At 37.4% G+C, this 27956-nt stretch overlaps 1 protein-coding gene and 1 long non-coding RNA gene across 3 annotated transcripts; one reads left to right on the top strand and one right to left on the bottom strand.

Moving 5' to 3' along the window:
- Positions 1-123: 123 nt before the first annotated feature.
- Positions 124-27939, bottom strand: LOC135074190 (ras-related protein Rab6). 2 transcript variants are annotated; one of them, XM_063968490.1, is made up of 6 exons: positions 27633-27939; positions 27204-27262; positions 25463-25622; positions 15893-16098; positions 15418-15484; positions 124-1364 (listed from the first exon to the last, which is right to left on the bottom strand). In XM_063968490.1, the coding sequence occupies exons 1-6, from the start codon at positions 27700-27702 to the stop codon at positions 1294-1296; spliced, it is 633 nt and encodes a 210-aa protein (XP_063824560.1). In that variant the 5' UTR covers positions 27703-27939; the 3' UTR covers positions 124-1293. The 2 variants fall into 2 exon arrangements, with proteins under 2 accessions (XP_063824560.1, XP_063824568.1); XM_063968498.1 differs by lacking the exon at positions 124-1364 and adding an exon at positions 8012-9207 and having other exon boundaries at positions 27633-27936.
- Positions 2816-5755, top strand: LOC135074216 (uncharacterized). Its single transcript, XR_010257777.1, has 2 exons — positions 2816-3944; positions 4455-5755. It is a non-coding gene; the product is annotated as an uncharacterized LOC135074216 (long non-coding RNA).
- Positions 27940-27956: the final 17 nt, after the last annotated feature.

Genomic DNA, 27956 nt, shown 5'->3' with positions numbered 1-27956 from the left:
CGATAAGGAAGGGTAGCTTGGGGTCATTGGACAAAATTCTACGTGCTCACGGACCAGGCTTTTAAACTCGTAGAACAAATGTTGATGTACCCATTGAGTTATAATATTACTTCAATGGATGTACCCACTATTCAGCTATCTATTGCTGCAAAGTTACAGGTGTTTTACAATTAATAACCCTGTATTGTATATGTATAATTTGATGACCTCTTCAAAAAGCTGGCACCCATTTTTATTCTAATGAATCAAGCATAAAGCTTCTTCACACAATTTATAAATCAATTTTATTAATGAAAAAGTTGTCGGAATTACAAACATTTTTGCATAGGTACCACTATAATTCAAACACAGCAGATCACATTTATCGTCGTTTCAATAATAATAATACAAGAATCTTTTCTATTACATAAGGCTGCAACGACAAGCTATGAACTACATTCGACAATTAAACAGGTAAGTATAAAATTCAAGCTATGAAGGTCACATCAAGCAGACATTGTGCAGATCTAATGGAGATTTTATTTATGTTTTGAATTTGAACATTATAAAGTTACCTACATTATTTTTGTTTTTTTTTTGTTGCAAATGTAGGGACTTTTGGGTCCAATCTACGCTGGCCACAGATGATCTGCTGGGTGTGACCCTATAATACTATATAAATTGCGCTTCGTCCAGTACTTCGCCCTCAGTAAGGACTTTACACACGCTGACTTTACGGAAAGTTATAGTATAGTTATCGTAATTCGTAGTGGATCGATGCCACTTGCCGCGCGGTGAGCAGTTAAACCGTCGCTATACCAATTACCGTGTGTAAAGGCCCCGAGTTATAACTAAAGGCCCTAAGGCCTGAATCTCTGAAAACGCACACTTAGGGTCACCCCTCAGTCTGCACTTTCCTTTCCGCCCTTCCGAGCACACAGTTGTTCTCATTAAATGTGCGTTTGATTCGATTGACACCAATCTCTTATTGATACTCTAAACTAAACATACACAATAGAAGTCAGCCTTTGAGCGGTGTACGAAAGGCCATCCTGGGATTATTATCAACTAAGTAAAATCGGTTCAAGTTAGCGTGAAAGCTACAATATTGCACGCCGGACCGTGGTCGGAGTGCCCAGTGCGAGTTTTAATCGATACTCGGTATCGCTGACGCGTTTTTGTATGGAGCGTTGACGTGCCGCGTCGTATCGCAAACAAACTCGTGCTGGGCTCTCGCGTGCGCTGTCGTCGCGGACGAATAACCTATGACAACGAATATTGCTAGTTGGGAAGAGTGATCCTCGTGGGGCGGGCTCAGCACACGCAGCCGCCCTCGCCGCCCTCCTGTTCCGCGCCCAGCGGCGCCTGCGTCTGCAGGTCCACGGCTGTGCTGCGAGTTAAGGAACCCAACCATCAAAATCGATACGCTATGTACACACGGCCACAGTGCCAGTGTTAGCTATCCATTTCCGTTCTTGCTCTCGCTCTCTTTAAATGGTCTTTGCGATAGAACGAGACGACATGACCGGCAATGGGCAGTTAACACTGTTTCCGATAGTACACACTATACGCACGAATAAACATCGTTCTCGTTATGGCATGCTCATCGTTTTGAAATTAAAAACGATTTAGGCGCAAAATGTCAAAAGCGCAAAATGTGAAATCCATAAAAAAAATTAATTTATGATATTTTTATTCCGTTAAATTAAATTTTGTTGATTAGTTTAACCGCTGAGTTAATAAAATAAAGTATTCGTTAGGTTTTAGGTTAGGTTAGGTTTAGGATTTTTATGGATTTGTCATTTTGCGCCTAAATCCATTCCTACCTACAAAAGCGTATATCCTTTGTCGGAGTAGTGTAGTGTCGAAGTAAAGTCATGTCGATATTCAGTAGTGTCGGAGTAACGTAATGTCGAAGTAACGTTTGTCGGAGTAGAAATTTCCAGCCTATACCTAGCTACATGTGTACACGAATTCCTATATGATTTACGGATCAAATTGGGCCAACTGTTTCATACTTTAAGCTTCCTGGATCTCTTAGAAACCTATAGATACACTATAACTTATTCGTATATGTAAAAGAAATTAAAAGTAGGCTTTATATTACGTAGTATAAAACAGCCGCTTTTCGTTATCTATCCTTATGTACCTAAGTATGCTTCAATCTTTAAACTACGCATTTTGATGCCGTATTTTTTTAAAATGGATATGAATGATTCAAGAGGATGGTTTTTAAGTATAATACCAGGCCTGTTCATCTCCGCGAGTTTACATCGAAAACAAAACACGCACGATGGCCCACCTACAGGATACTATTCGACAAGGCCTCACATACGAGCGAACATTGACTCACGCACGCGTATTCTTGTGTATGATGGAAGAAAATAAAGAAAATGGTGTACTAAATACTGTGCAGTATTTAACTGCCTAAATAATAATAAAAACACAGAATGTACTTTTTTAAGTTGCCTCAAGACACTGAGAGGTAAATAAGTAGTTAATATTATTCATGATAATTCATGCTAAATCATGTATTTCCTCCGCCATTTTCCGCAGTTTGGCACCTCACGTCACATCATTTTACCGAAGTCAACCCTATAGCTTCGGCGCAGTGCCGATCACTGACGTTTGTTAACAAAATGGTGCTTGACTCTTGAGACAGGCTAAATTACACCATATTGTTAATGACATTGAGCATACATTTTTTTAATTACCTTCGCGAAGTAAAACTTCTGTACGTAGTACTTATTATTATTCTGTGACAATACATAGTACATTGGTTTGACCAAACCACCAACGTGTGCAGCCCGCGTGCGGGATGGGAATCCTACTGATAGCGATCGCCATCGCGCAAGCGGGCAGCACGCGTTGGTTTGGCCGAACCTTAAAGCACGCCGATTCCAAAGCTACTTGTAGTACCCACGCAAATGTCAACTTTTTGATTTGTTATGATACGATGTATGTTTTGAACCTGAGACTGCGGCAACCTTCAACCTTGTCTTAAATGATAGTTGTTCCACAAAAACGTATTTTGAATGCTAATAATCAACTATAGACTATAGATACTAGCTGGTAGGTAGGACAAGGGAAACCTGTATGATTTTATTGATGGATGTACTCCCAAACATGAAATGGATTGGGCAAACCCCTTCGTTGATTTGGCCCTCTTGCCTATCTGATTCAGACTCCATGATCTTTTTTGTAAATAAGTATATTTTAGCAGTAGCATAGCGTGCCTTAAATGGGCGCTGTACCAAAATTTGTTGGGGGCACTTTCATCTAAAAAGGTCATTAGAAAGGGATCAACGGAAACATTTTTATTCAGAAAGAATTAACCTTCACGCGAAGCCCCTAAGTTGCCTACTGGAAGCAACAGTAGCTTGGAGGCCCCGTAACATTGACATGGTAGCTACGTCCCTGATGCTTAGGTGTGACATGACAGCATTTACATCGCCAGGCTGCCTGTCCAGTGAAGCGGCAGCCAATAGGAAAGCGCACAGACGGCCGCTCCGTGAGCGGTGTTTCAAACAATTCCATAGGTTAAAGATTTGCCATCTATCCTATCTGCTCCGCTCCAGTAGACAGCCAGACTCTACAGGGTTGTTTGTTGCGAAATCTTAAACAGAATTTATTAAAAGAATGTTTGGCCAATACAATCAGTCTTTCTGACACTTGACTCATTAAAACCTGCCCGGAATCCTGTCAAGCTTGGAAAAAAACACTGTAACGAAATTGATTATGTACTAACATCTAATGGCATGTATTTCTGTGAAATAAATGAATTTGAATTTGATATAACCTGGAGGCCAAGCTCTTCAATATTACTACTTACTTAGGCTGGGTTGCACCCTCTTACTTTAACTTTAACAAACGTCAAAAATCTATCAAACTCCATACAAAAACACCGGTCATCGTTGTAGTTACGGTTAAAGTAGATGGTTCAACTAAGCCTTAGATTGTTTTAGGTTTAAGCAGGCCTGTTCATCTCCGCGAGTTTACATCGAAAACAAAACACGCACGATGGCCCACCTACAGGATACTATTCGACTAGGCCTCACATACGAGCGAACATTGACTCACGCACGCGTATTCTTGTGTATGATGGAAGAAAATAAAGAAAATGGTGTACTAAATACTGTGCAGTATTTAACTGCCTAAATAATAACAAAAACACAGAATGTACTTTTTTAAGTTGCCTCAAGGTAAATAAGTAGTTAATATTATTCATGATAATTCATGCTAAATCATGTATTTCCTCCGCCATTTTCCGCAGTTTGGCACCTCACGTCACATCATTTTACCGAAGTCAGCCCTATAGCTTCGGCGCAGTGCCGATCACTGACGTTTGTCAACAAAACTCTTGAGACAGGCTAAATTACACCATATTGTTAATGACATTAAGCATACATTTTTTTAAATACCTTCGCGAAGTAAAACTTCTGTACGTAGTACTTATTATTATTCTGTGGTTTTAGTCATGGTATGTCGTGTCCAAATTAAAACAGCGAAACTTAAAATAACACAATATTAATTAGTGTTTTAATGGTTTTATTCCGAATGATATCAGCGTGATATTTACAAATTATAAGAAAGTCACAATTTTAAAATAATAGATAATTCAGTTTTTATTTTTACCAATTCTATGTTCCATGCTATGATACAATGCGTACTATAGTAATTTATCAATTCAAAATCGATATTTCACTTAAAGAAATAAAGGATATTGGCTTTTTTGTTTATTCATTAATTATTTTCTACCATAATTATGGAACATACAACTGATGATTCGAAAAAAAACTGGTGTGTGTTTATTTAAAACTTCTCCTGTTTATGATAGTCGTATTTACTAAATAACAAAGCTGCATACATTTTATTGCAATATACCATGGAATAAAAAGTTATATAAACCTTAACATTTACTTATAAAAATAATTTATTTAAATAAGCATTACAATAATAATTATTTCACAAATATCAACTATAACTGAGGATATACGCTAATTCATTTCATAACGTGTAAATCGCTCTCGTAAAATATTGTTAACAAAGCATAATAAGGAATGATAGTTTAAAAACCGTGGTCAGATCTCGTTTATTCAAGAGTAGGCGCACACCGTTGATTTTTAGTTGGCCGATAGTTGTGCCCGATTTTAAATTGTATGAAGAATCGGCCAAATCGAATCGGCGTAGTGTGCGCAATCCCATACATGCCCATACTGATCAACTGCCCGACTAAACTATCGGCCGACGAAAAATCAACGGTGTGCGCCTACTCAAAATGTTTACAATTTAGATAACATTCAACTATACCAGTTTTTCTTCATTATCTAAATCGGCAAACTCTCAATAAACTGTCTGCATGAACGTCCTGTTATATCGTAATGTAAGCTAGCAGTGATAAACTCACTAATAAGTAGGTATTTACGACAGATAAGATTTCACTCTTAAGCACTAAGTAAATAAATAATAGTTACTATCGTACAAGGACCGCGGCAGGTTTCAGAGACACTTAATTAAAATTATATAATTAATTACATCATATTACACAGTTGTAATTTTCATTTCGGGTGACGTTTCAAGGACCCAAAATTTTGAATAAAAAATAAAGAGAAAATAATGGCCTCTTGAATTTCAATAACTTGATGGATTTTTACATTAAATTTATTAGGTACGTGAAACGTCCCGCGGTCAAGCGCTATATACAATACAACATAGGGTTAAGCCTCGTCCACATTAGGGCACATTTGTTTCGGCAACGTTGCGATTGCATGAACATCAGGAAATCTCAAGATACGTGTCCGAAAATCATTTGATTTCAATCAACTAATGTGGACAATGCTTCGCTACACAGCGCTGCCAAGCTCTGCCACTGCGCAATAATTATAGTAAAATTAATAGTGTCAATATTGTGGTCAAGTTTAAATTTTGACAAGTTTCACAATCGAATTACCATCAAAGTTTATTTGAAATGTTATGTATATTATTAATAATTCCACTTTGTTCACCTGGGTAAAGAAAGTGGATGTTTATTTTTTAGTGGCCCAGGTGATATCACCCAAATGAACTGATTCGACTTTTTTTATTAATCTTGTGGACATTCATCATCACCCACATGAAGCATACTAATAAAAGCTTTCTAATTAACAGATAACATAATACTTGCTAAAAAACTATTAAGACTTTATTTGTGAGCCATATAATGTGCCATACAATTAAAAATATGACATTAAACATGTTTCAAAGTGTCACCAGTTGAATCACTACGAGGTATAAAATTGTTAAACTATTTTTTATTTCCTGTAACAAATAAGAATACAAATTTTATTGAGTGATTAACATTAAACTAATTTAAATATTAAGCTGTCTGTTTATTTGAAAATCTCTTACATGCTTTTTAAGGGTGATTAAAGTCCCCATGTTTAATGAGAAAGTCGCATTTGTTCACCTAGGTGCATCAATTCCTAGGTGAACAAAGGCGAACGCTTTAGTCGAATCAATATACTTGGAAGATGGAATAAGTCGAGTGAAATGGGTCCGACCCACCCAGGTGATATGAGGACACTAAAAATTCCCTTCCCCGGGTTTTTAATGTCCCTTGTTATTTGTTTTTGTTAAATATCTAAACAATCAGGTTTTACAAACATATTTACATCCACATCAGAGCCTCTTTAAAAGAAGTAAACAGCCCATTCTTTGACGTGTCTGCAAGCTTACACCGTGGCAGAGTCACTGCACGTTCACTTAACTATACTTCTGGTTATGTACAGCATTCTCTAAATTAAATTTACATAAGTTAATTCCTTTATTAATATGATAACATTTTTAAGCTTCTGCGAATATGATAGATTTGTTTCGATAGAATAATAATATGTAAATCAAACATTTAGAAAATGCTATACAAAAGCAGACCTAAAACCGCACCTAGCAATAGTGTTACTAAAGCCTGGTCCGTGAGCACGTAGAATCCCGTCCAATGACCCCAAGCTACCCATCCTTATCGCTCGCGCGTAATTATATTGCTGTCGCGACTGTGCGACGCGCGCCCGCAGTGAGTGTGCGACGCGCGCCCGCAGTGAGTGTGCGACGCGCGCCCGCAGTGAGTGTGCGAGCGCGACAGCAACATAGTTACGTGCGAGCGACAAGGATGGGCAGCTTGGGGTCATTGGACAGGATTCTACGTGCTCACGGACCAGGCTTTAGTTACTAGTATATCACACGAAACCCAAGCACGAGCCCCGTCTGAGAAGTGTCGGAACATAGTTCCGTAAATGTCAAAATATTGCGATGATGGGCACCCATGCACCTATGTACTTTCGATAAAATAACACGAACAACTCATTACACGAGTATTATGGCCTTAATGATTGGCAAGGGAATAGAAAAAATATGGTAAAGGGGAATGCGGCTGCGGTATGCCACTGACCGCACAGTGAGCGAAGTGCATAAGTTGCTGATAGTAATGCATCAGAACGTACAGTTTATTATAATAAAAAAGGTCAAGTTTAGTCACTTGCCAAGTGCAATCAACTCTACCTCATGTTATGCCACTCTTACATATCGACGGTCGATCTTGGACTGGCTCGAATTGTGTAGATTTACACATTCATACAGTTTTTCGGTGTTTTGTGAGGATTAAACTCCTAAGACATTACGGAAAAACACGGTAACAGAGCCATTAAGTCAATGACATAAAACTGTATATTGATTTTGACCGACAGAGGGCGCCACATGAAGTTTCAGTCTTAATTGACTTATTTAATATACATTTCGATAGAATATATCACTTAACACGATTCCAAAATATCTCGATCCTCTAAAGCGAATGTAATCGTGCTTTTGTGTACATAAAGCGAACTTGTTTAACACGTACGACTATATGTATTTGTGATCCGATCCGAGCGGTTCTTTTTTACATTTAAGTAGGCTGACATAAATTAATCAAAAATTGATTAATAGATGTACGAGTATATTTGCTCCAAAGAGAAAATTCGAACACAATCAAAAATAGTATGCACGAATAAGATAATATGGATAAAAAATTGTCGGACCACACAAAAGTAGTAGGTAGTTTAATTCAAAGTCGACGGAAATGTGTTAACTAGAGAACTACACAGATTAACACTAAATCTAATATCACTGTAAAGACACACAAAAGCAGATTATTACACGTCCAAACCGCGCCGCGACGACCGGCTACCAACAATAGTGGTCAAATAAGTACCAAATTATGTCTCATTTTCTGAATACCGTCTTTTTAGGTTAAAACACCCAGAAGATTTCATTGCCCCTTTTCTGAAATATATCAAAGTTGTAAGCAACAAAGATACGATAAAGCCTAGCGGTGACTTTTGTGGTTTGCGATCTGTCGCAACGTCGTTGTATCCTAACGAGTTTTACTGAACCACCACCACGTCAACGGGCGTTATAACTTATTTTGTATATTAGAATATAATGTACAGGCCACGCCACAAAACGTACGACAGCCTTTTCTTCGTTGCTAACATAATTTAAGGCTGGGTTGCACCAACATAGTTTAACTTTGACAAACGTCAAAAATCTGTCAAACTCAATACAAATTACACCGGTTATCGTTATTAGATACGGTTGAAGTTAGGTGGTGCAACTCAGCCTAAGAGTTTAAAAATCAATATATCCAGCTTTAAGCAGCCAGAGGTTATTATCGGAATATGTAGTTTGTCTACTCTATACGTACCAACACTATCCACTAGGGCTATTTCGACTTTCACGACTTTTAAATAAAGCTTGTTATCAAATTGAGCTTTTCCATATAACGCGGCAACGTAATTAAAACCCTACGTATTCCGATTTACAATGTCGGTTGGGGAGAAACATAACCAAAGGGAAGATCCGGCATGTGCTAACAAGCCCCTGACAACATGGCGAATGTCAGTGTCAGTGAGTGGATATTGCAAGTTTTATTGTATTTATAAATAATGAAAAGTGATGCCCGTGAACTTTGATTTCGTTTTTTAGTTCGTTTACCTTTTAAAAGTAAAACAAAATATCCTAGAACGTCATTTGAGCGTCACATAACGAGAAGCTTATGCCGTATCTCCCCTGTATGTTTTGATCTAAGTTTTTGGATGTGTCGCTGCGTTGTTTCGGTGGCGGCGGTGGCGGTGGCGGTGGCGGGGACCGGCTAGCAGGCGCAACCGCCGTCGGGCTCCTTGCTGTCTCCGGGCGCCTGTCGCAGGATCACCTCATGCACTGAGCACGCGCTGCATTAAGGAAACGAAAGGCACTCCACTGACGACGCCCGCTCTGACGAAGCACGCGAGCCCGATCGGTAAATCTTTGACTTCCAATTGGGTATTTGACGCTTATACTTTTTATGAACAGGGATGATGACTGGGTAATTAAATCGAAATTCTATTTAGTCCGTCAGACAGATAATTAGAAAATATTAGACTCGTATTTTTTATTTTTTTCCATAATCCAATAATTACAGTATTATATTGAGTTGAAATGTCGCGTGACGTCACTTTTGAGTAAAAATTCTACTCAAGCGTGACGTATCGCGCCATTTCAACTCGATGTAGCACTGTTATTATTTAATTATGAAAGAAAATAAAATATATGAGTAATATTTTCTAATTATCTGTCTGACGGACAAATAATTGAAATTTTGTCATCTAGCCTACTTAACTGTCAAGTGTCAAAACGACTCTCCCGTAGATTTTGTACGGCAATACAAACCGATGATGTAACTATATTGCATTTTTTTATCGATTACTAAATCTTAATTTACAGTTGATTTAAAATTAATAGAGTTTTTAAAACGAGAATTAAGCGTTATTAAAAATATGTTCTTTAGAATCATTGGCGAATAGTGTCAAATACCCAATTTTTAATTTATTTTTTTATTTTAAACACAAAACGTCACTCGGAATTGTGTACTCTGAGACCGAACCGGGAACCGTGTGAATGATTTACAGAGCGGACTCATTTATTACATTAGAAAGCGTAAGTAGTTATACAGGGTGTCCCGTAATGTAACGTCAAGCCGGAACTGGGTGTTGAGGCAAGTTGTGCTGGTTATCAGAAAAATATAAAAAAAAATCTATGTGGCACATTTTCAAAATAATAGGCATTTAAAAAAAATCTAAAAATTGTACTCCAGGTGACGGTCCTTTTACTCGTGTTGCCACAAATCTTCACTTTTTCCAATTTTTTTTTTGTTATGTAACCCTGAATAATGCTTCTCTAAATTGTTATCAAAATTACAAAACCAGCTGCTCCAGCTTGGATGAAAAAATACATTATTCCCAAAAAAAATTTCAAAATAAAAATTTTGCCTAGTTTAAACTGACTGTAATGAAAAAAAATGTACTACGCGAGTGTGGCAAGTGACGTCATAATTTGGCGCATTTAGTAAGGATTCCAAAATGGTATAACACTTCGTAAATTTTTGCTGTAATTGTCGACAATTTTTGGTTTTTTGGAAATAATCCCGTTTTTAACTTTATCTACCTTGGTTAAAATTATTATTCTAATGTGCCCAAAATTCAAGTTTCTGGCTTAAGTGAGGTGGAGAAGCCATTTTAAAAGGTATGAGCGGGACGGAGAGGGCCGTAACCGAAACTATCGGATATCCGAAATAAAAAAATGTCCATAACCGTAACCGAAACTGATTCAAAAGTTACGTATAGTTTCGGATAAAGGCCAAACTGCAAAACTCTATGAAATTTGCAGTATACACGCCGCAGCTGCAATGCCGCGCTGCCGATTTCATAGTTTTGCAGTTTGCGGTTGCAGTTTGCGGTCTGCGGCCCGTCTTGGAATTGTACCTTAAATCTTAATATTTGTTACCAACTTGTCTGGCATTCGCTGGTACCATCTCATATGCCAGCCTGTTTTACCTTTATCATACATAGGTGTCATCTTAGTTGGTACATAAAGTAGCTATGTGGGTCACGCTCACGCAGCATCTTGCTATTTATATTATACCTACATTTTTGAAATTCTAATAATTCCGTAACCGAAATTATCCGAGACTTTCGGATAATCTGAAATGATTTCATATCCGTGACCGTAACCGAAACCGGTATAATATTATTCTAATATACGTAACCGTATCCATAACCGAAACTTCATATCCTTATTATCCCTGTTACCAAGTACAAGTGCAGGCAGAGCAGGTAGTAAAGGCGCGCGCGCACGGGTGACTTTTGTCACAGTATGTCAACTACTAATAACTGTCATGGTGACAAAAGTTTCTGTGACTGACTGTACGGTAGTCAGTCACAGAAACTTGAATTTTGGGCACATTATAATAATAATTTTTAACCAAGGTAAATAAAGTTAAAAACGGGACTATTTCCAAAAATCCAAAAATTGTCGACAATTATAGCAAAGATTTACCAAGTGTTATACCATTTTGGAATCCTTACTAAATGTGCCAAATTATGACGTCACTTGCCACACTCGCGTAGTACATTTTTTTTTCAGTACAGTCAGTTTAAACTAGGCAAAATTTTTTATTTTGAAATTGTTTTTGAGAAGAATGTATTTTTTTCATCCAAGCTGGAGCAGCTGGTTTTGTAATTTTGATAACAATTTAGAGAAGCATTATTCAGGGTTACATAACAAAAAAAATTTTAAAAAAAAGTGAAGATTTGTGGCAACACGAGCAAAAGGACCGTCACCTGGAGTAGAATTTATTGATTTTTTTTAAATGCCTATTATTTTTAAAATATGCCACATAGATTTTTTTTTATATTTTTCTGATAACCAGCACAACTTGCCCCAACACCCAGTTCCGGCTTGACGTTACATTACGGGACACCCTGTATATTCGTATTTACAATAAAATACTTCATTATAAAAAGCGGCTGGGAATTTATGCTGTTTAGCTATCGTGTATGTTGAGTGCGATATTTAAGTGATATAAAAATGCAACATAAAAATGATATTGCTATAAATTTTATCAAAGCTATGCGTTTTGTTGTAATTATAGAAGACAAAACAAACATAAATACATTTATAATTTCACGACAATGCGGCAACGTTAATTTATAGTTTATTTATTATAATATAATGAGCAATTAATTTCATGTTCAATACTAACAGTAGACATAACTAAAACAAAACACAAGCCGTCAACGTCTACACAGCATTAGCGAAACAGCGTCTAGGTGTTATATCGTGATTCATGTAAGACCCGGGCTTAAGAATGCATAAAATACTTTTTTTCAGCGCTCCAGAAACTCTCCTATGCATATAAAAATAGCTAAATGCTTGTAAAGGGATTTTTTATAGAGGTTTGGTTTTTCAATGGACAACTTTCATGATGTTGAAAACAATAGATTTCACTGAATGGGATTAAAATATAGACCAAAAATAATAAGCCGGTGAAGTTATTTTTGAAATCCATCAAGAAATGGCTGAGAAATGTATTATTTAAATTACCTCCATATTTTCGCGTGGAACTTTTTTTTTTTCTTCTTTATGGCTCTCGCGGATTGCGTTTAGCCACGACAGGGTTCTTGATTTTTGCGTTCAGTTTTGCCATAAGTTTAAAAATAGGCGGTGCCGTGATGTCAGGCCACCTGTTCAAGTTTCAATCACAATGTCAGTCTTCTTTTTCTTTTTAAACATGGTCAGGTCTTGGATATGTCAAAAAAGGTTACACAATTTTACTAAGAATCTTGAGTGACCCTGGCTGAAAAATTAAAAACTACTAGATTTAAAAAAAAATGGGTTTGTCATCAGCAGGATTTGCATTTGGACCAGGGGTGATTTACTGTTTGTACTTCGAATGACTGTCGTGACTACTTCGAATCAAAATGGCGCGAATTTTGTTATGCGCATCTTTAGGGCCCTGTAACTTTTGTATTTGTAGAGATATTTTCATGATTCTTTCACCATTATTATTAGTTTTACTTATATTCTTAAGTTTTATTAAAAGAAAAATATTAGAAACTTGTCCATTCCTGACACTGTTTCTAGGGATTGTCAATTTGATGGTCGGCGGTAGTAGTCATACCCCCTTATTAATAAAAAGTTATACCTAGGATGAACACTGGATTAAAATGACATTTTATGTTTTGCCATTGTCAGAACAACGCTTGTAAATGTAATTAATGCAAGTTTATTTTGAAATTCGTGGTTCAATTAGCCAACCATTACGGTCCCCATTACGGTTGACATAATTTTCGTAACTTTTCGTTCCTCGGTTGAATGATATTCATGTGGCAGAGCTGTGGTTTCAATAAGAAGAAAGGAAGGAATATGGAAGCATTTTATTGATTTTATTGTACGCCTGTTTACATGCATGTATTAAATGTGTAAACTTGTAATATTTTGTTACTAAAACTATGCTTATGCTTTTTAGATTTAAGGCACCATGTTTCTTTGTAGTACAAATATGTACTTTATGATAAAAACGACATAGGAGAGTAACGGAACGTTGTGTTAAAAGATTTTTTTTTTGTTTGACTATGTTCGCGTACGTAAAGTAGGTTTATTATGATGTTATATCACTTTAATATGTTACACACCATGTTAGATGCAACAAAACATTCAATTGAATTAAGTAACGACACTTAAAGCTGTATTCCGCTGTAAGCAAATGACCGGGGCCTTCGTTTGTGAGGCCGTAGCGGTAAGTCGCGCGACGCGGGCAATCCGCCCTTAGGCTCGGCACAAATGGGCCACCGACCACAGCCACCGGTGGCCAGCGACGGCGATTTAGCACACTTTTTATTAATATATTTTGTATAGACGCGCCTCACACGTGTATCCGGTGGCGGCCACTCGCTACAGTAGTGTCCGCGACTCGCCACTATACAAAATATATTAAAAAGTTTGTTAAGTCGCCGTCGCTGGCCACCGGTGGCTGTGGTGGGTGGCCCACTTGCGCCGAGCCTTAGGGCTATATTTCACCGGGACACCATGGCGGCGCAACCAGTCGCCGCTACCAACAAAATGTATACAGCTTTGCGCAACCAAACGGACACCAGGTAATTAACTCTCTATAGAGCTGTATACATTTTGTTGGTAGCGGCGACTGGTTGCGCCGCCATGTTGTCCCGGTGAAATATAGCCCTTATGGGAGCACTCGGCAGCGACTCGCGCGACCAGCGACGGCCACGCAGCGGGCCTCGCCGGCACTACAAGCATTAGTAACGTAACTTTACTCACAACACACGTGTTAGCAGAACTACACCGCCACCAAACCGGATCCGGAGGAGATCACCAGTTAAATTTAAATCACATAATGTCATCGTGGGAAATTAGCTACATACATTATGGTTGGTTCACACACACTGAAAAAGTATTAATTCCGTATCACGTCAAGTACACTAATAAAATCATTATAATATGTTTTCTTTTTTTTTAATTTTCGTAAATTCTGTAGCTAACTTCACACGAGAAATCAAACCGTTAATGACGTCACACCAGTGGTTAATATCGCAACACACCGCGAACTGACAACGGAACAAAACTAGCAGGATGACGTGTACAATACATACAAATAATTACGTATATTAAGTGTCCATATGTGCGCGATGCGATCGATAGCGTGTCGCCTATGTGTATATAAAAATAATACCACTACGACGCCATTTATTCATTTTATAAATTTCGAAATTCGTTTAACAGCACTCTATGCTCCGCAAATTGACATGCTATCGTGGAAAAACAAAGAGAAAGACAATTTTCTACGCGTTGTATAAATGTTTCTAAACATAATAATATTAGCAATCGCAGCAATTGTTGTTACTTAATCACTTTTATCGAAAAAATTTCACCAATATATTATCGATTGATAGTTAAATAGACAGTTAATTTGCCAGGTAAACGACAAATTAATTTAGTCAATGTGCATATCTTTAAAAGTATAATACCGGCGGCGACTGTTATGTGGCCTCGCGTCAAAGCGCGCTGCGCGCACGCACCGAAGTGAGATCGAACGCTAAACCGCAAGCGTGACGTTGACGTCACCGTCCACTATATTATTTGTGAAAATGTATACTGCTCGCCAAATAAATCCGACGGTAAAAATATTTAAAACAACATATATGTCAATTATTTTTTTAATCGACTTTGCGGAATCAAGTTTCTAAGTAATTAATAACGACTCAAGCGATACGTATAATAAACATACGACTGACTAATGAGGTCTAAACGTTGAATCGCGCAAAACGTACACACAGTCAATATTAGTGCGCGCAGTTTTTACCGAATGGCCCCGATGTGTTATTGGATAAATACATACACTACATACACGGCGTCCCAAAAATAGTGTCACGGAAGGATCCTGCATGCATTTTCATCATCAGTATAAACCACGAATATTTCTTATTTAATATGTTTCTGCATTTTTCGACTTTTAGTTTAGATGAGACTATTCTCGGGGCGTGTACGACGTAGCAATGGAATGGCGAAAGTGTTAGTGTCAGGTGAAAAGGATACTGTCTTCGGGAGGCTTGCTCTCGGCCGAGTCCATGCCGGGCAGCGCCGCCGCCACTCGCCGGAACAGCTGCAACACAACGCCCGCGAGTTACTTACAGGAACTACAAAGATCTAAATAAACTTATAAAAATACTCTTCTGCTATCCATACTTAACACCAACTAAAAAAAGAAGAACGGTCACGCCCCATATAAAAAAAACCCAGACCCGACAGAAACGAGACATACCTCAGTTTTTTTGTCATGTCTTAATTAGTTAAATTATATATTTTTTATATTCGAAATCTATGTTTAACACCAAAATATTACCCTTTGTTTTTGTTCAGGCGTTATACAAAAACTAATACAAAATGCCTATTTATCACCAAAATTGGTAACTGTATGTACCAAAATGTCTATTACAGCTGCTATGGAATGTATCTAGGTGACCTGGAGATATTTTTTTTTTTTTTTTTTCTCCCGTTGCGCGATATATACCTGTTTGACGTTGTAGCCGGCCTTGGCGCTGGTCTCGATGAACATGACGTTGAGCTCCTTGGCCTTGCGGTCGCCGTCCTCGGTGGACACCTGCCGCTTGTCCGACAGGTCGGTCTTGTTGCCTACCAGCATGATGATCACGTCCGAGCCGCGCTCCGTGCGCACGTCGTCGATCCACTTCGACGTCTGGTGGAATGAGTTTGCATCTGGACACAAAACATTGCATCGTGGAATTTGTGGACGTGAACCAAACGTAAAACGTGGCAGATGTGTTACATGTTATTAAATTTATTGGATACCAGACAACGGATATAAACATACTTAAATACTTTATAAATATATAACATAATTATAGATAGAAAACACAAATACAAAAAATATGTTCATGCAAAAAAATTTTTGTACTGTGCGGGAATCGAACCGACCTATGGCATAGTAGTCCACAACTCCACATATTTGCAGAAATATGGAAAACAAATTAATTTTGAAGTGTTTCTTTGTCTTTTTAAGTACAGATTCCTAATAATTTATTCCGATAGCAAATCCTAAATTGCATCTCGGAAAACAGTAATAACTGCATTCAATCTAGAAGTCTTTATAATCGTTGGCAATCCAGCGAATAAACGTTCTCGAGGCCAAACGGAAAATCGAATTTCTAACTCGTTTTCGTTTACTATCAGAATCCAAACTCGTTTGTTATGTCGCTGGTTTTATGAGCAATTATGAGGGTTTATCGCGTTATCTTCAGCGATAATATGAATACTGAATATTAATCTGTTTACTGTTTTGAAAAATACGCGATTACTATTCAACGGCCTAGTTGCCGCGTGGACGCCAAGTGATTTGAAACGAAAACGACCACTCGGATACGAGTTACGTCATCAAATTAGCCACAACTGAAATAAACCATATAACTTCACTAAAACGCTTTTCGAACAGCATCAGTTAAACAAAACAAAGCTGTAGAGCAGGGGTCTCCAACTACGGCCCGCGGGCCATATCCGGCCCGCCACTGCCATCAATCCGGCCCGCGACAGTAATTGAAATTCAACAAAAGCCTATGTTTGTATAGGTGGGCAGAAAAATTTAAGGCCCTTGCAACATACTGAAAAAAATATTATGGCCCCAAGGCTTCAAAGTTTGGAGACCTCTGCTGTAGAGCATACCGTTTTCTCTTTCGTGTACGAATGAAATAAGACCAGCTTTTGTTCACGACTTCACTCGCATAATATTTTCTCAAACTTTGGACCCCCGTTTCATCCCTTCGGGGGTGAATTTTGAAAGCTTCTTTCTTCTCAGCGGATGCCTCTCATCTATCTGCGTGCCTGTCACCGTAATCTGTTCAGTAGTTTTTTTTTTAGCTGTGTGTTGTGCTGTGTCAGTCTAATAGCTATAGCCAAAATGTAATTTTATTAATAATGGAATGAATGACATCCTTTTAACACTAGAGTACACGCGTGGCCTACTATAGTAGACCAGGGTAACATTTTACGCTATAACTTTTTAAAAACTTGCGCCAGAGAGCTGGCTTTCCAGGAAAGCCTCGTTTACTAAATTTGTCAATAAGGCAGTAAAGCTTGGGTCGCTAGCGTCTACGCATTTTTCTAAAATTGGCCGTCAAAACTGCGGGTCTACTCAAAATTCCGAAATCACTCGACAAAAAAAATATGGAAGACTTGCAAAAAATGGATTTACCCCATGTACCAGGTAGTAGAAAGTCTTGAATTATATGAAAGATAAAAAAGGAATCATATTTTTTCAGTAAATAATTTTTTTGCTTTCATGGATCTTAGAGTGCAATTTTGGTCCAAAAAATTTACAAATTTTAAATCCGTTTATAATGTTTGATCCCAAAGAGTTTTATAAAGAAACTTTGATTATAAAAGAACTATAATTAACACTTTTATTATTCACATAGTAATTTTATTTATAAATTGCTTACAACCTGATTTACAGTGATTTTAAATTGGCTTACCAGAGCAGGCCGCGCGTGTATTGGTGTAAAAAAAGGGGCGCGTGTACTGCAGTGTTAAACACCAAAATTATCATAAGTAGGAGTCATATTGCGCAGACAGGTCCCGTCTGAACGAACAACAATGACAATCATCGGATTTCCAATAATCGCATAAGACTTAAGCCATAATTCACAATGATTAAGTGCTAGAAACTATTTATCGGTTGAGATAAAGAAAAAAATATGTAGTATTGAATTAATTGAATTAAAATACAAAAGCTTTTAACTAGTTGTCAAAATAAAGCGAATCTGTGAGACATTGTAAGAGTTGAATTAAGCGATTTATCACAAACGTGTACTTCCATACCTAGGTATTGGAGCATATGAGAATTCTGAAACAGACCTAAAAATTCATGAGGGGGTGGTGTGGCAGCGCACCGAGGGTGGGAGGCGAACTCAACAAGTAGCCTACAATATTATTGATTTTGTCTTGTCGAAAAATTTCTCTGAAAGTATGTATAGAGGCTGAAAACCAGACTCAGCAGCCACAGGAAAATTAAGGAAATTGCAACTGCCAACCACATACCTATTATACTCTTCCTTTTCGTTTTGAAATCGTGCAAAGAGGAATTAAGTCCTCTGCTAACGCATTTAGTTAATCTGTCAATGGAGCATGGAATCTTCCCAGAAAAACTAAAAATGGCAATTGTAAAACCAATTAAAAAAAAGGGTGATAACATTAACATTGACAATTTCAGACCCGTGACATTAATTTCAATATTTTCCAAAGTTTTTGAAAAGGTTGTTCATGAACAAATTACGTCCTTTTTCAAGAAATTTAATGTGATCAATGAAAACCAGTTTGGTTTCCAAAAAAATAAATCAACAATACAGGCAGTCTTTGGCTTGGTTGATGATATTTTAAAAAATGTTAATGACAAAAAATATACATCGGTAATTTTCCTTGACATGTCAAAAGCATTTGATCGAGTCTCACATAAACAATTACTTGACAAATTGGAGGTCAATGGAATAAGAGGACCTGCTCACGATTGGCTAAAGTCATACTTGGAAAACAGATTGCAATGCGTCGAAATAGAACAGGTGAACGTTAGACACACTACACAGACCTACAGATCCTGCTTCACATATAACAGAAATGGAGTACCCCAAGGAAGTATTCTTGGTCCATTATTGTTTCTCTTGTACATAAACGACATTATTAATATTTCAAAATATAAATTCACATTATTTGCTGACGACATTTCACTTATTGTTTCCAGTGAAAAAGACTGTACACTCGAAAAACACAAAACCGACATAGTTAATACCATGACATCTATAATAAATTGGCTAAATAAAAATAATTTACAAATCAATCTTAATAAAACAAATATAATTAATTTCAATAATTTTATAAATCAATCTATTAATTTTAATATAATGGGCGAAAATATAACGTGCGCTAACAGTGTGAAGTTCTTGGGTATCATCATGGATACAAAATTCACATGGAAAGACCAAATAGATAGTGTCTTCGAAAGAGTAAATAAGTTTGTGTTTGCTCTATACCGCCTGACAAAAATAGCAAGTAAAAAGACGGCTATCACCGCATACTTCGCTTATGTAGAATCTGCGATTAGATATGGGATCATAACCTGGGGTAACGGTACCAATATAAATAAAGTATTTGTTGCACAAAAAAGATGCATACGAGCCATTTGTAACATAGCACCGGACGTTTCTTGTAGACCTTTCTTTAAGTCGTTGAACATTTTGCCGCTTCCATGTATCTATATATTAGAAATGGGAAAATTTGTAAAACAAAATATACACTTGTTTCAACAGTCAAAAGACAAAACGAGCCGAAGTTTGAGAAACCCCAACAAGCTTACTTTAGAAATTTTACCAAAAACAATCCGGTTTAATAATAATGGTTATGTGATGGCCATTAAAATATTTAACAAGATTCCTGAGAGAATAAAGTTACTCCCTTTTAATAGATTTCGAATGGAGTTGAGGAAGTGGCTAATAGAGGAATGTTTTTACTCCATAGGAGATTTTCTTAAAAATAAGACATTATAATAAAATAAATTATAATTTTAATTAATTAATGTAGGACAAAATTTAAAATTTGCATGCTGTAATTAAGTATGGCTAAATAGGCATAAGTACAATAACTTAAAAATGTAATAACACCCACTTTGTGAAACCCTATTTAATGCAAATAAATTATATTTGATTTGATTTGATTTGATTAAAAGAAAAGTTTTCGGGTCAGAACTTTTAATTTAATTTAGTATCCGAAGTTACACAATTTAAGGCTCCGATGGTCGAATGGAATGGGTGGGTGGAGGCTAATATTTACCGGCGGCGGGATTGCAAGGCTGTTGGCCAAGCAAACAGATTTAAATGTGTACCAGGGTTAAGGCAACGACTTCTCTACAAACTATTTCTCCGACCCCAATGGCGAACTGGAGGGCAGATAAAGTTCGAACGTAAAAAAAACCGGATAAATGTTAAGCCAATATTGTACTCTTTGTTACTCTGGACCGATTTGCACCAAGGCGGAGCAGAGCGAAGACGAGAGATGTGCAGCGAAGCTGGCAGACTATTTCCACCAAAACGGAGCGGAGAAGAGCTGAGACGATAGATATGAGAGCTGTGTGCGTAGCTATCAGCTGTCAGTCTATTACTGTCCGTGAAAGGAAAACACCACTCCGCACAGCTCCGCTTCGCGCTTTCAAATTCTATAGAAAAATGAGTACGCGCGACATTTATCTCTTCTCGCGATCCATTTCCACCGAAGCAAAGTGGAGTAGAGATGTGGAAATAATTAAATCTGATTGGTTAATGAAAGCTTCGCCTTGGTGAAAACCGGGCCTCATTGTAGGTACAGACGACAAAACAACAAGGTAGAGGTTGTTATAATAGGAACAGTTTTGCAACAAAAATGTAGTCTTGTAGGTCTAAGATGCGCGCCGTGATAACTTTTATCGACTTCAAAATGTATGGGGAAAATCGATAAAATGGCGTGATAACCGCTTATCGCGGGGCGCATCTTAGGCCTACTGGTGTCCTTTCGACTGTCTGTACGTGAAAATGTCATCCCAACTATTCAACCTACTTTAACTTCAATCACACTGAGACCTGCAAGTACCCCTTATATGGGTGTATAAAGTCGTAAAGGTTGGAAAACTCATTCGAAAGGATCTTACAATCGATCTTACCCGTAAACCTGCAAGATCGAATATAAAACGAACTATAAATAATTATAATTCGTTGTCTTTGGCAGTAGATATTCGCTGTCAAACTCAAACAAACCGCGGTTTAATGTGCCCACAATTTGCAATTCACGAAAGCGAGTGAGCTTACCATGTGTGTGGTGGCTCGCTACTGTTCGTTTATTCAAAAGTTTTGATAGCATTACACTATCGTTATGCGCATATACGTGTACACACTATACCTACCTATTTTTTATTTCGAAATTATACTTGGTTTCCGGGGGATAGCGACAGTCTTGGTGTCTAACATGCCAAAATTGACGAAAACTAGATTATCATGAAAATATGTTCATCCAAAAACTAGCCAATGCACAAATCCAGCAATACATTTCGTTGTGATTTTCATTAATATTTATTGCACGCACACGAGATATAAGTTGACTTTCGTGCGTGGTATTAACGCGCTCATTATTGCCACTGGTAGATTCCAACCAGTCATCCTTCCGGCCGAAGGTGTAACGAAAGCAACCTTAAATAAGTAACCATTTGAAGACGACATGTCGCTAAACTAAACATTGGCATCTTATCTTAGGTAGGGTAGGTATAACCATGGTACTATTACTTATTCTGTGGTATAACGCGCTAATATCAGGAACTGACGGGACTATTCCCACCTCTCGTTCCCACGGCTGCAACTCCTGTGTAGCCAGGATCTACAGCTTGACCGCCATAAAAACACAACCAATGAAGGTCAAATTCAAGTATCTATCCCGGGGGAAAGTTAACTGTCATTGGACCCGCAACGAAATTAATCAGAAGAACATAGGAAGAATTCGAAGTTAAGGTTCGACTTCCCTCCATTCCAAAGCGAATGACAGATGACAAACAAAGGTTTAATAACCTCTACGAAAAGATATTCACCACGGACAAAAATATCAATTAAGAGGGCCTATTTTATGAGCAATTAGTTGCCTGCCAATAATATTTTTCACAAAATCGCTTAAAAGCACAGAAATTTAATAATATCAGGAACTACTGGTCCGGCTTGAAAAAATATTTTTGTGTTGGACCATTTATAAAGGAAGGCCTTAGGCTATACATCACCCTACACCCAATAGGGGCGAAACAGTAAAGAAAAATGTTGTAAACGGGAAAACTATTCAAACTATTTTCACGCGTATGATGTAGCGGGCACAGCAAGTGTTGTGGGTATAATAAGGTCAGATGGGCGACTCCCTTTTTACTTAGCATCTTTACCTACTAGATTAATCATGTATTTATGTAAGTAGTATCAGATAAATACTGAAAATGTGCAAGAACGATTATTAAATACAACAAGGATAATAAATAACTTAATTGCTCAATGGAAACCTAGATACTGAAGGGCATTTTGGTTATTTTCATAACAATGAAAGGCTATTTTGAATTTTGTATTTGTTTAGTTAGCTGTTTCTCTGGCAACTACCTACTACACAAAGAACAGGCCCCCGATTGCATTCATTTTAATGTCTCCAATTCATTCGCACATCATCCCCAATCGCGCTCCAATGTCATTCCAGCTGATGTGCAATTCGGTATCACAGTAAAGTTCACGCGCTAACAAAGACTAAACAGATTTATGCACTTTCCATTAAAGTCCGGAGTCCGGACACCTTATTTTTTTAACTAAAATTACTAAAACACAGCAAATGTTTGTGAAGCGTTTGACTAGCGTTTGAGAAAAATAAGCTTTCTGACAGCTTTACGTAAAGGTGCAGTCGCGCTCCGTTTACGTTTCAACTTCGTTTGAACTAGCTGTCAATACGATACCGCGATACGGATTTGTCAAAAAGCTGATTTTCGTTCGTCGTCTAAACGGGACCCAGATATCGGTATGCCATACCTACTCAATATAAAAAAAATACACACTGTGGTCCTAGGGCGTCACAACGACGCATAGTTTGGGAAGCTCTGCTATAATCAATTGTGATTAATCATTTCCCATAGGAATTAGGATTGTTTAAGAATCAGTACCTACCAGGCTTGGCAGGATTTGCGATCATCCGTTGCGCTAGCGTTCGTTTCCATCCAGATTATTATACCTAATGAAGCTATTGTCTGGCTAGTATTCTATTCGCGTGATCACAAAAAATTCTGTATCGCGAAGGAATGTTTGCGTAACAAACAAACGCAAGCGATTATACTCCGACGACTCTCCGATACCCGTCCGTTTTCTCTGGAGAGGATTCGCCGGGTCTGCGGCGCCGCGGCGTGGCTGCGTGGCACCGGTGTCTCATTACGCGATTTAGTATAAAATTACGCATTACTTATATCGTAACCTTCGCAAAGTGGCCGCGAGGCCATTGGCACACTTTCAGCGCTTCAGACGTCTGCAGCGGCAACCAATCATGCTGTAACCAGCACCGTTCTACAAAGTCTTTCTTTTTTATTTTCGTAATCTATGCCCAGCCCAATAAATGGTTTTTGCTTAGCGTCTGTACCTACATTACTTTTCACGATCAATTCAGCTTTATGTTATCTTTATTCATTTTTATTTACCCGCAACTGTGTATTAAACATAATATGATAGGTATATTACTTCGCAAACCAGAGATGAATTCACGCACGACCATAATTGACGGTAAGCGCAGTCATGGCATAGGCGACTTGTTGTGCCAAGAGACGTGGACCTCAGTTTATTAGAAGCGAAAAGTTAAATTGTAGTACCTTTAAATAATATCTAGAGCACAGACAGCCTTCAAAGTATAGATGAACACAGAAAGGTTCCTTCTGTTTAATTCATTCTAAAAACATGAACAGAAATTATGGAGAGGTTGAGACCGCGTCACCAGAGGCACGATCTTTATTAAATATTCAAGTATGAAAAGGCTAAGCTGCTCCGCTAGTCGGTCAACGGCGTTCAACGTCACGTCGGGTTCAAGTTAGGCCAATCATTCCCGGCGGGGCGCAACTTTTGGGGGCATTCTAGATCTAGGGGGTGTCCGCGATAAGGGGGCATTTGCCGCCACCCATTTTTACTAGAGAAAACTTCAATCACGTGATAAGTTTTCCTGTGAACCTTTAGAGAAGTTTCTCTATTCTTCGAAGACCGATCGAGTTCAATATCGAATATACAAGGAACTAAAAGTAATGGCATTCCCGAAAGAACTGGAACTTGACTACTTTACTGTTAAACCATTTTAATTTCACAGAAATAAAGCTGATCGGAACGAAGTTTTATGAACCGTAAATCATCAGTTTCAATTTCATCAGACTTTTGGCAGGAAACATGATTAGGTGCAAATTTTTTTTCAACTTTGCTCAATACACACACCTTTTACAGTTTCGTCATGTCCTGCTCTGTCCATCCGAGGTTTTGCTTAGAGATTGTTTGGCGTTCGCATTAGAGAGCTGTAATATTGTGGAGGCATGTGATCAATCACGCCTACAAAGTGGTAGAATAAAATTATGAAAAATATTAATTTTTTGGGCTAACATGTAAAGTGGGGACGTTTTTTTTTCATCGTCTACGACTGGACGACATCGTTTAGGTATCGTTGAACAGGTCCTTTATGCAATGCGATGCTAGCTGGTTTTTAATTTTTAATTTTTTAATAACATCAAACACATATAGCCTAGGTGCAGACCACCGACTTTTAGTTGGCCGATAGTGGGCTATTCTAATTTGTATGAAGAATCGGCCGATAACAAATCGGTGTAATGTGCGCACTTCCATGCATGTCCACACTGATTAACAGCCCGACCCAACTATCGGCCGACAAAAAGTCTGTGGTCTGCGGCTAAGCTTACACTTACTTACATTACTGCCTATCAGTAAATACAGTGCTATAGTGGATAGTCTGTAGTATATGACGTATTGTATGGTGGTTATAACTTTTTATATTTCATGTATGTGTATTGTTATGGTGCTCCCCATTGCCATCAGAAAATGATTGTAAACATTTTCTAACATAAAAACATTTACAAACAAATGTTGTCAATTGTTAAATTTTGTTAGGAACTGTTACATGTTATAACCCTCTTATGCTCCTACACTAATAGAAAATGTTTACTAACATTTTATAACATTTAAATCTGGTATTGGCTCGCAGTTTGGTTAGCGTTCTGAGGGCGTCTACACGAAAATGGAAGAGGATTTGCTCATTGGAATAGCTTTCATTTTTAGTTTAAAAAAGAAGAACCGCTCTTATTGGATGCGCCAAACGCTTAAAGCTAGAGGAAAATATAGTGCCGCAGACACATGTTTAATTTTGTTATAATTTGTTAACTAATGATACTAAACATTTTCTAACATTAAAACATTTGTGATTAAATGTTTACTAATTTTACTAAACATTTTCTAACATGCAATGTGGGAGCACCATTAGAAGCATAGCATAAAAGATTGCTTACTTGTAATGTCATACACAACAACCGCAACGGTGGAGTCTCTGATGTACGATGGGATGAGTGAGCGGAACCGCTCCTGGCCGGCCGTGTCCCAAAGCTGCAGCCGCACGGTACGGTCTTCCAGGTACATAGTCTTCGACAAGAAGTCAATACCAATTGTTGCCTGTTCACAAAATTATTACATTATTTTATTGGCACTATCATTATGACCTCTCCATAGCACCACTTATGTCCTATGATAACTATAATTGTTTTGGGATCCAAAATATGTAGCTACTAATATCAGACAGTGGTCATAACATTATACAGGGTGTTAGGTAAATGGGTATATGAGCCGACAGTAGCCCATGTTAACATGGTCATACAAAAGGTATGGTGAAGTCAGAAATTTGATATCATTTTAATTTTTTTAATTTTCATACAAAATAAATTTTATAAAATCCGATTTGTATGAAAATTAAAATAAATAAAATGAAGATATCAATTTTCTGACTTCACCATACCATTTATATGACCATGTTAACATGGGCTAGTGTCGGCTCATATACCCATTTACCTAACACCCTGTATATCTGTCTTTTTACAGTTTGTCAAAGAATTTTAGTAATTAAGTTAAAATGTTCCTTTATTAATTTCTAATCTGATGTTACATCAGCAAGTAAATACACTTTGCAATTCATATTCCAATAAGTTATTTCAATCATAGATAATTGTTCCAATTAGATTTAATATAATCTTTCAAATAACTTATCAAAATTTTAGTCATCAAAGAGTACATTATTCATAATAATTATTAGATTGATTTGACAACCTAGAAAAGTCTAGCACTGGATAATAGATAATAATATTCTATGACTGACAGTGAGTTTCAAGGCTGATAGGAAGATATGTTTTTACCTCAAGGCAGGTGAATCCTAAGACACAAGCAGGTTTGAGGAGCTAATTAATGACTCCGTTTACCTCGCAATACAAAAGTACATACATTCTTTTCACCAACAAAGAGTCAAGTAGGTAATTCACAGAGGGCAAAAATAGTAAAAATGAGCTTGCTCATCAGATCAATACTTCCAAACTCTTTCTTGGTGGAAAAGCAATCCTACTTTGTCTACATAAAGACATACAAGTCGTTCATTCCTCTTTAGTGGTGGAAAATAGGCTAAAAGGACAAATATTAATATAGTAACTTTTACTTAATGACCCTCATCATCATTTCAGCCACAGGACGTCCACTGCTGAACAAAGGTCTCCGTCAACTTATTGGCCATAGTTTTATCAAAATCTTATGTTACAAAACTAAAATATACAACTAACTATATACCTAATTTAATGTAGTTTAAAATACTTCAAGTTTACTAAATTTAACAATTAACCAGTTACATTAGGCAATACTTGGAGCAATTAAGCTTCTTGTAAATGCTATTTCATAAATCCAAATATTTAGTGGTCATTTCAATTTTCTTTAACAAATCTTGGAAACCATAATGAGATAAGAAAACAGCACATTTAGTGCCCATTTTACCATTGTATTGTTAATTTTAAAATAACAACTGAGAGAAAATAACAACAAATTCTGATTTCATAATTGAAATTAAAACATTAGCATAAACATATAAGCAACATAGTGTTGACCCTATGACTAACATAGTGTGATGTCATAGTTTGACAGGTCATTTACCTCACATTAGTGACCTCACAAAATGAAATTAATACTTACAATTTTTTTGAATCATTGCTGTTGGCTCACCTGGTAAGTGTTATCAAAGCTATCATACATGAACCTAGTGATGAGTGAAGTCTTCCCCACTGAAAAGAAAAATGAGCAAGTCAGTGTCTGTTTCCAAGTTGAAATGTCTGATCAAAAAACTCGATTGGTAACGGGTATGGGGCCGTATGATGCGTGAGAACCATTTAGAGACGGTTCAACGCTCATTAAGTACCTACCTAGAGAATGTAACCTACATCACTGGTGCAAAATTCGATCAGAAAGCCAGACATTACGATCCCAGGTACACTTTTTATTCTGCAATAACATTGATGTACCTTGCCTCCCCGGGCCAATGTAGGTCAGTAATTCGAAAAAGTCTAGACGAATCTATACCTACATACCGTAAATTCGAAACTATGTATTAAAAATGTACGATGGATGAAGGAACAATAATTTGCTTGAACTTACCGCTTTGTTCCCCGAGGAAAACCAGCTTGAACTTGCGTAATGGGTTGCCGAATTCGCCAGATGCAGACATTGTGAACTTGTAAATTAATTTGCTAAACTATAATTTCACAGTAAAAATCTTATCACAGAAAACTACATGAACAATGACAGTTCGAAGCCACTCCTGCTGCACACACACGAGCGCAGCGCCGCCACGTTACGGCAGACTGACGGCGCGTCTCGCAAGCCAACTCAGCAAAAATATGTTTTATGTAAAAATGTAATTAGAAGAACTTAATAAACAGTAATCTTCTTTACCTAACTTAATTATTGGTTGATTATTTA

The sequence above is a fragment of the Ostrinia nubilalis genome, chromosome 1 (assembly GCF_963855985.1).
Source record: "Ostrinia nubilalis chromosome 1, ilOstNubi1.1, whole genome shotgun sequence".
Taxonomy (NCBI): domain Eukaryota; kingdom Metazoa; phylum Arthropoda; class Insecta; order Lepidoptera; family Crambidae; genus Ostrinia; species Ostrinia nubilalis.
The sequence above is the reverse complement of the archived record's forward strand: the minus strand, read 5'-3'. Positions and strand labels throughout refer to the sequence as shown.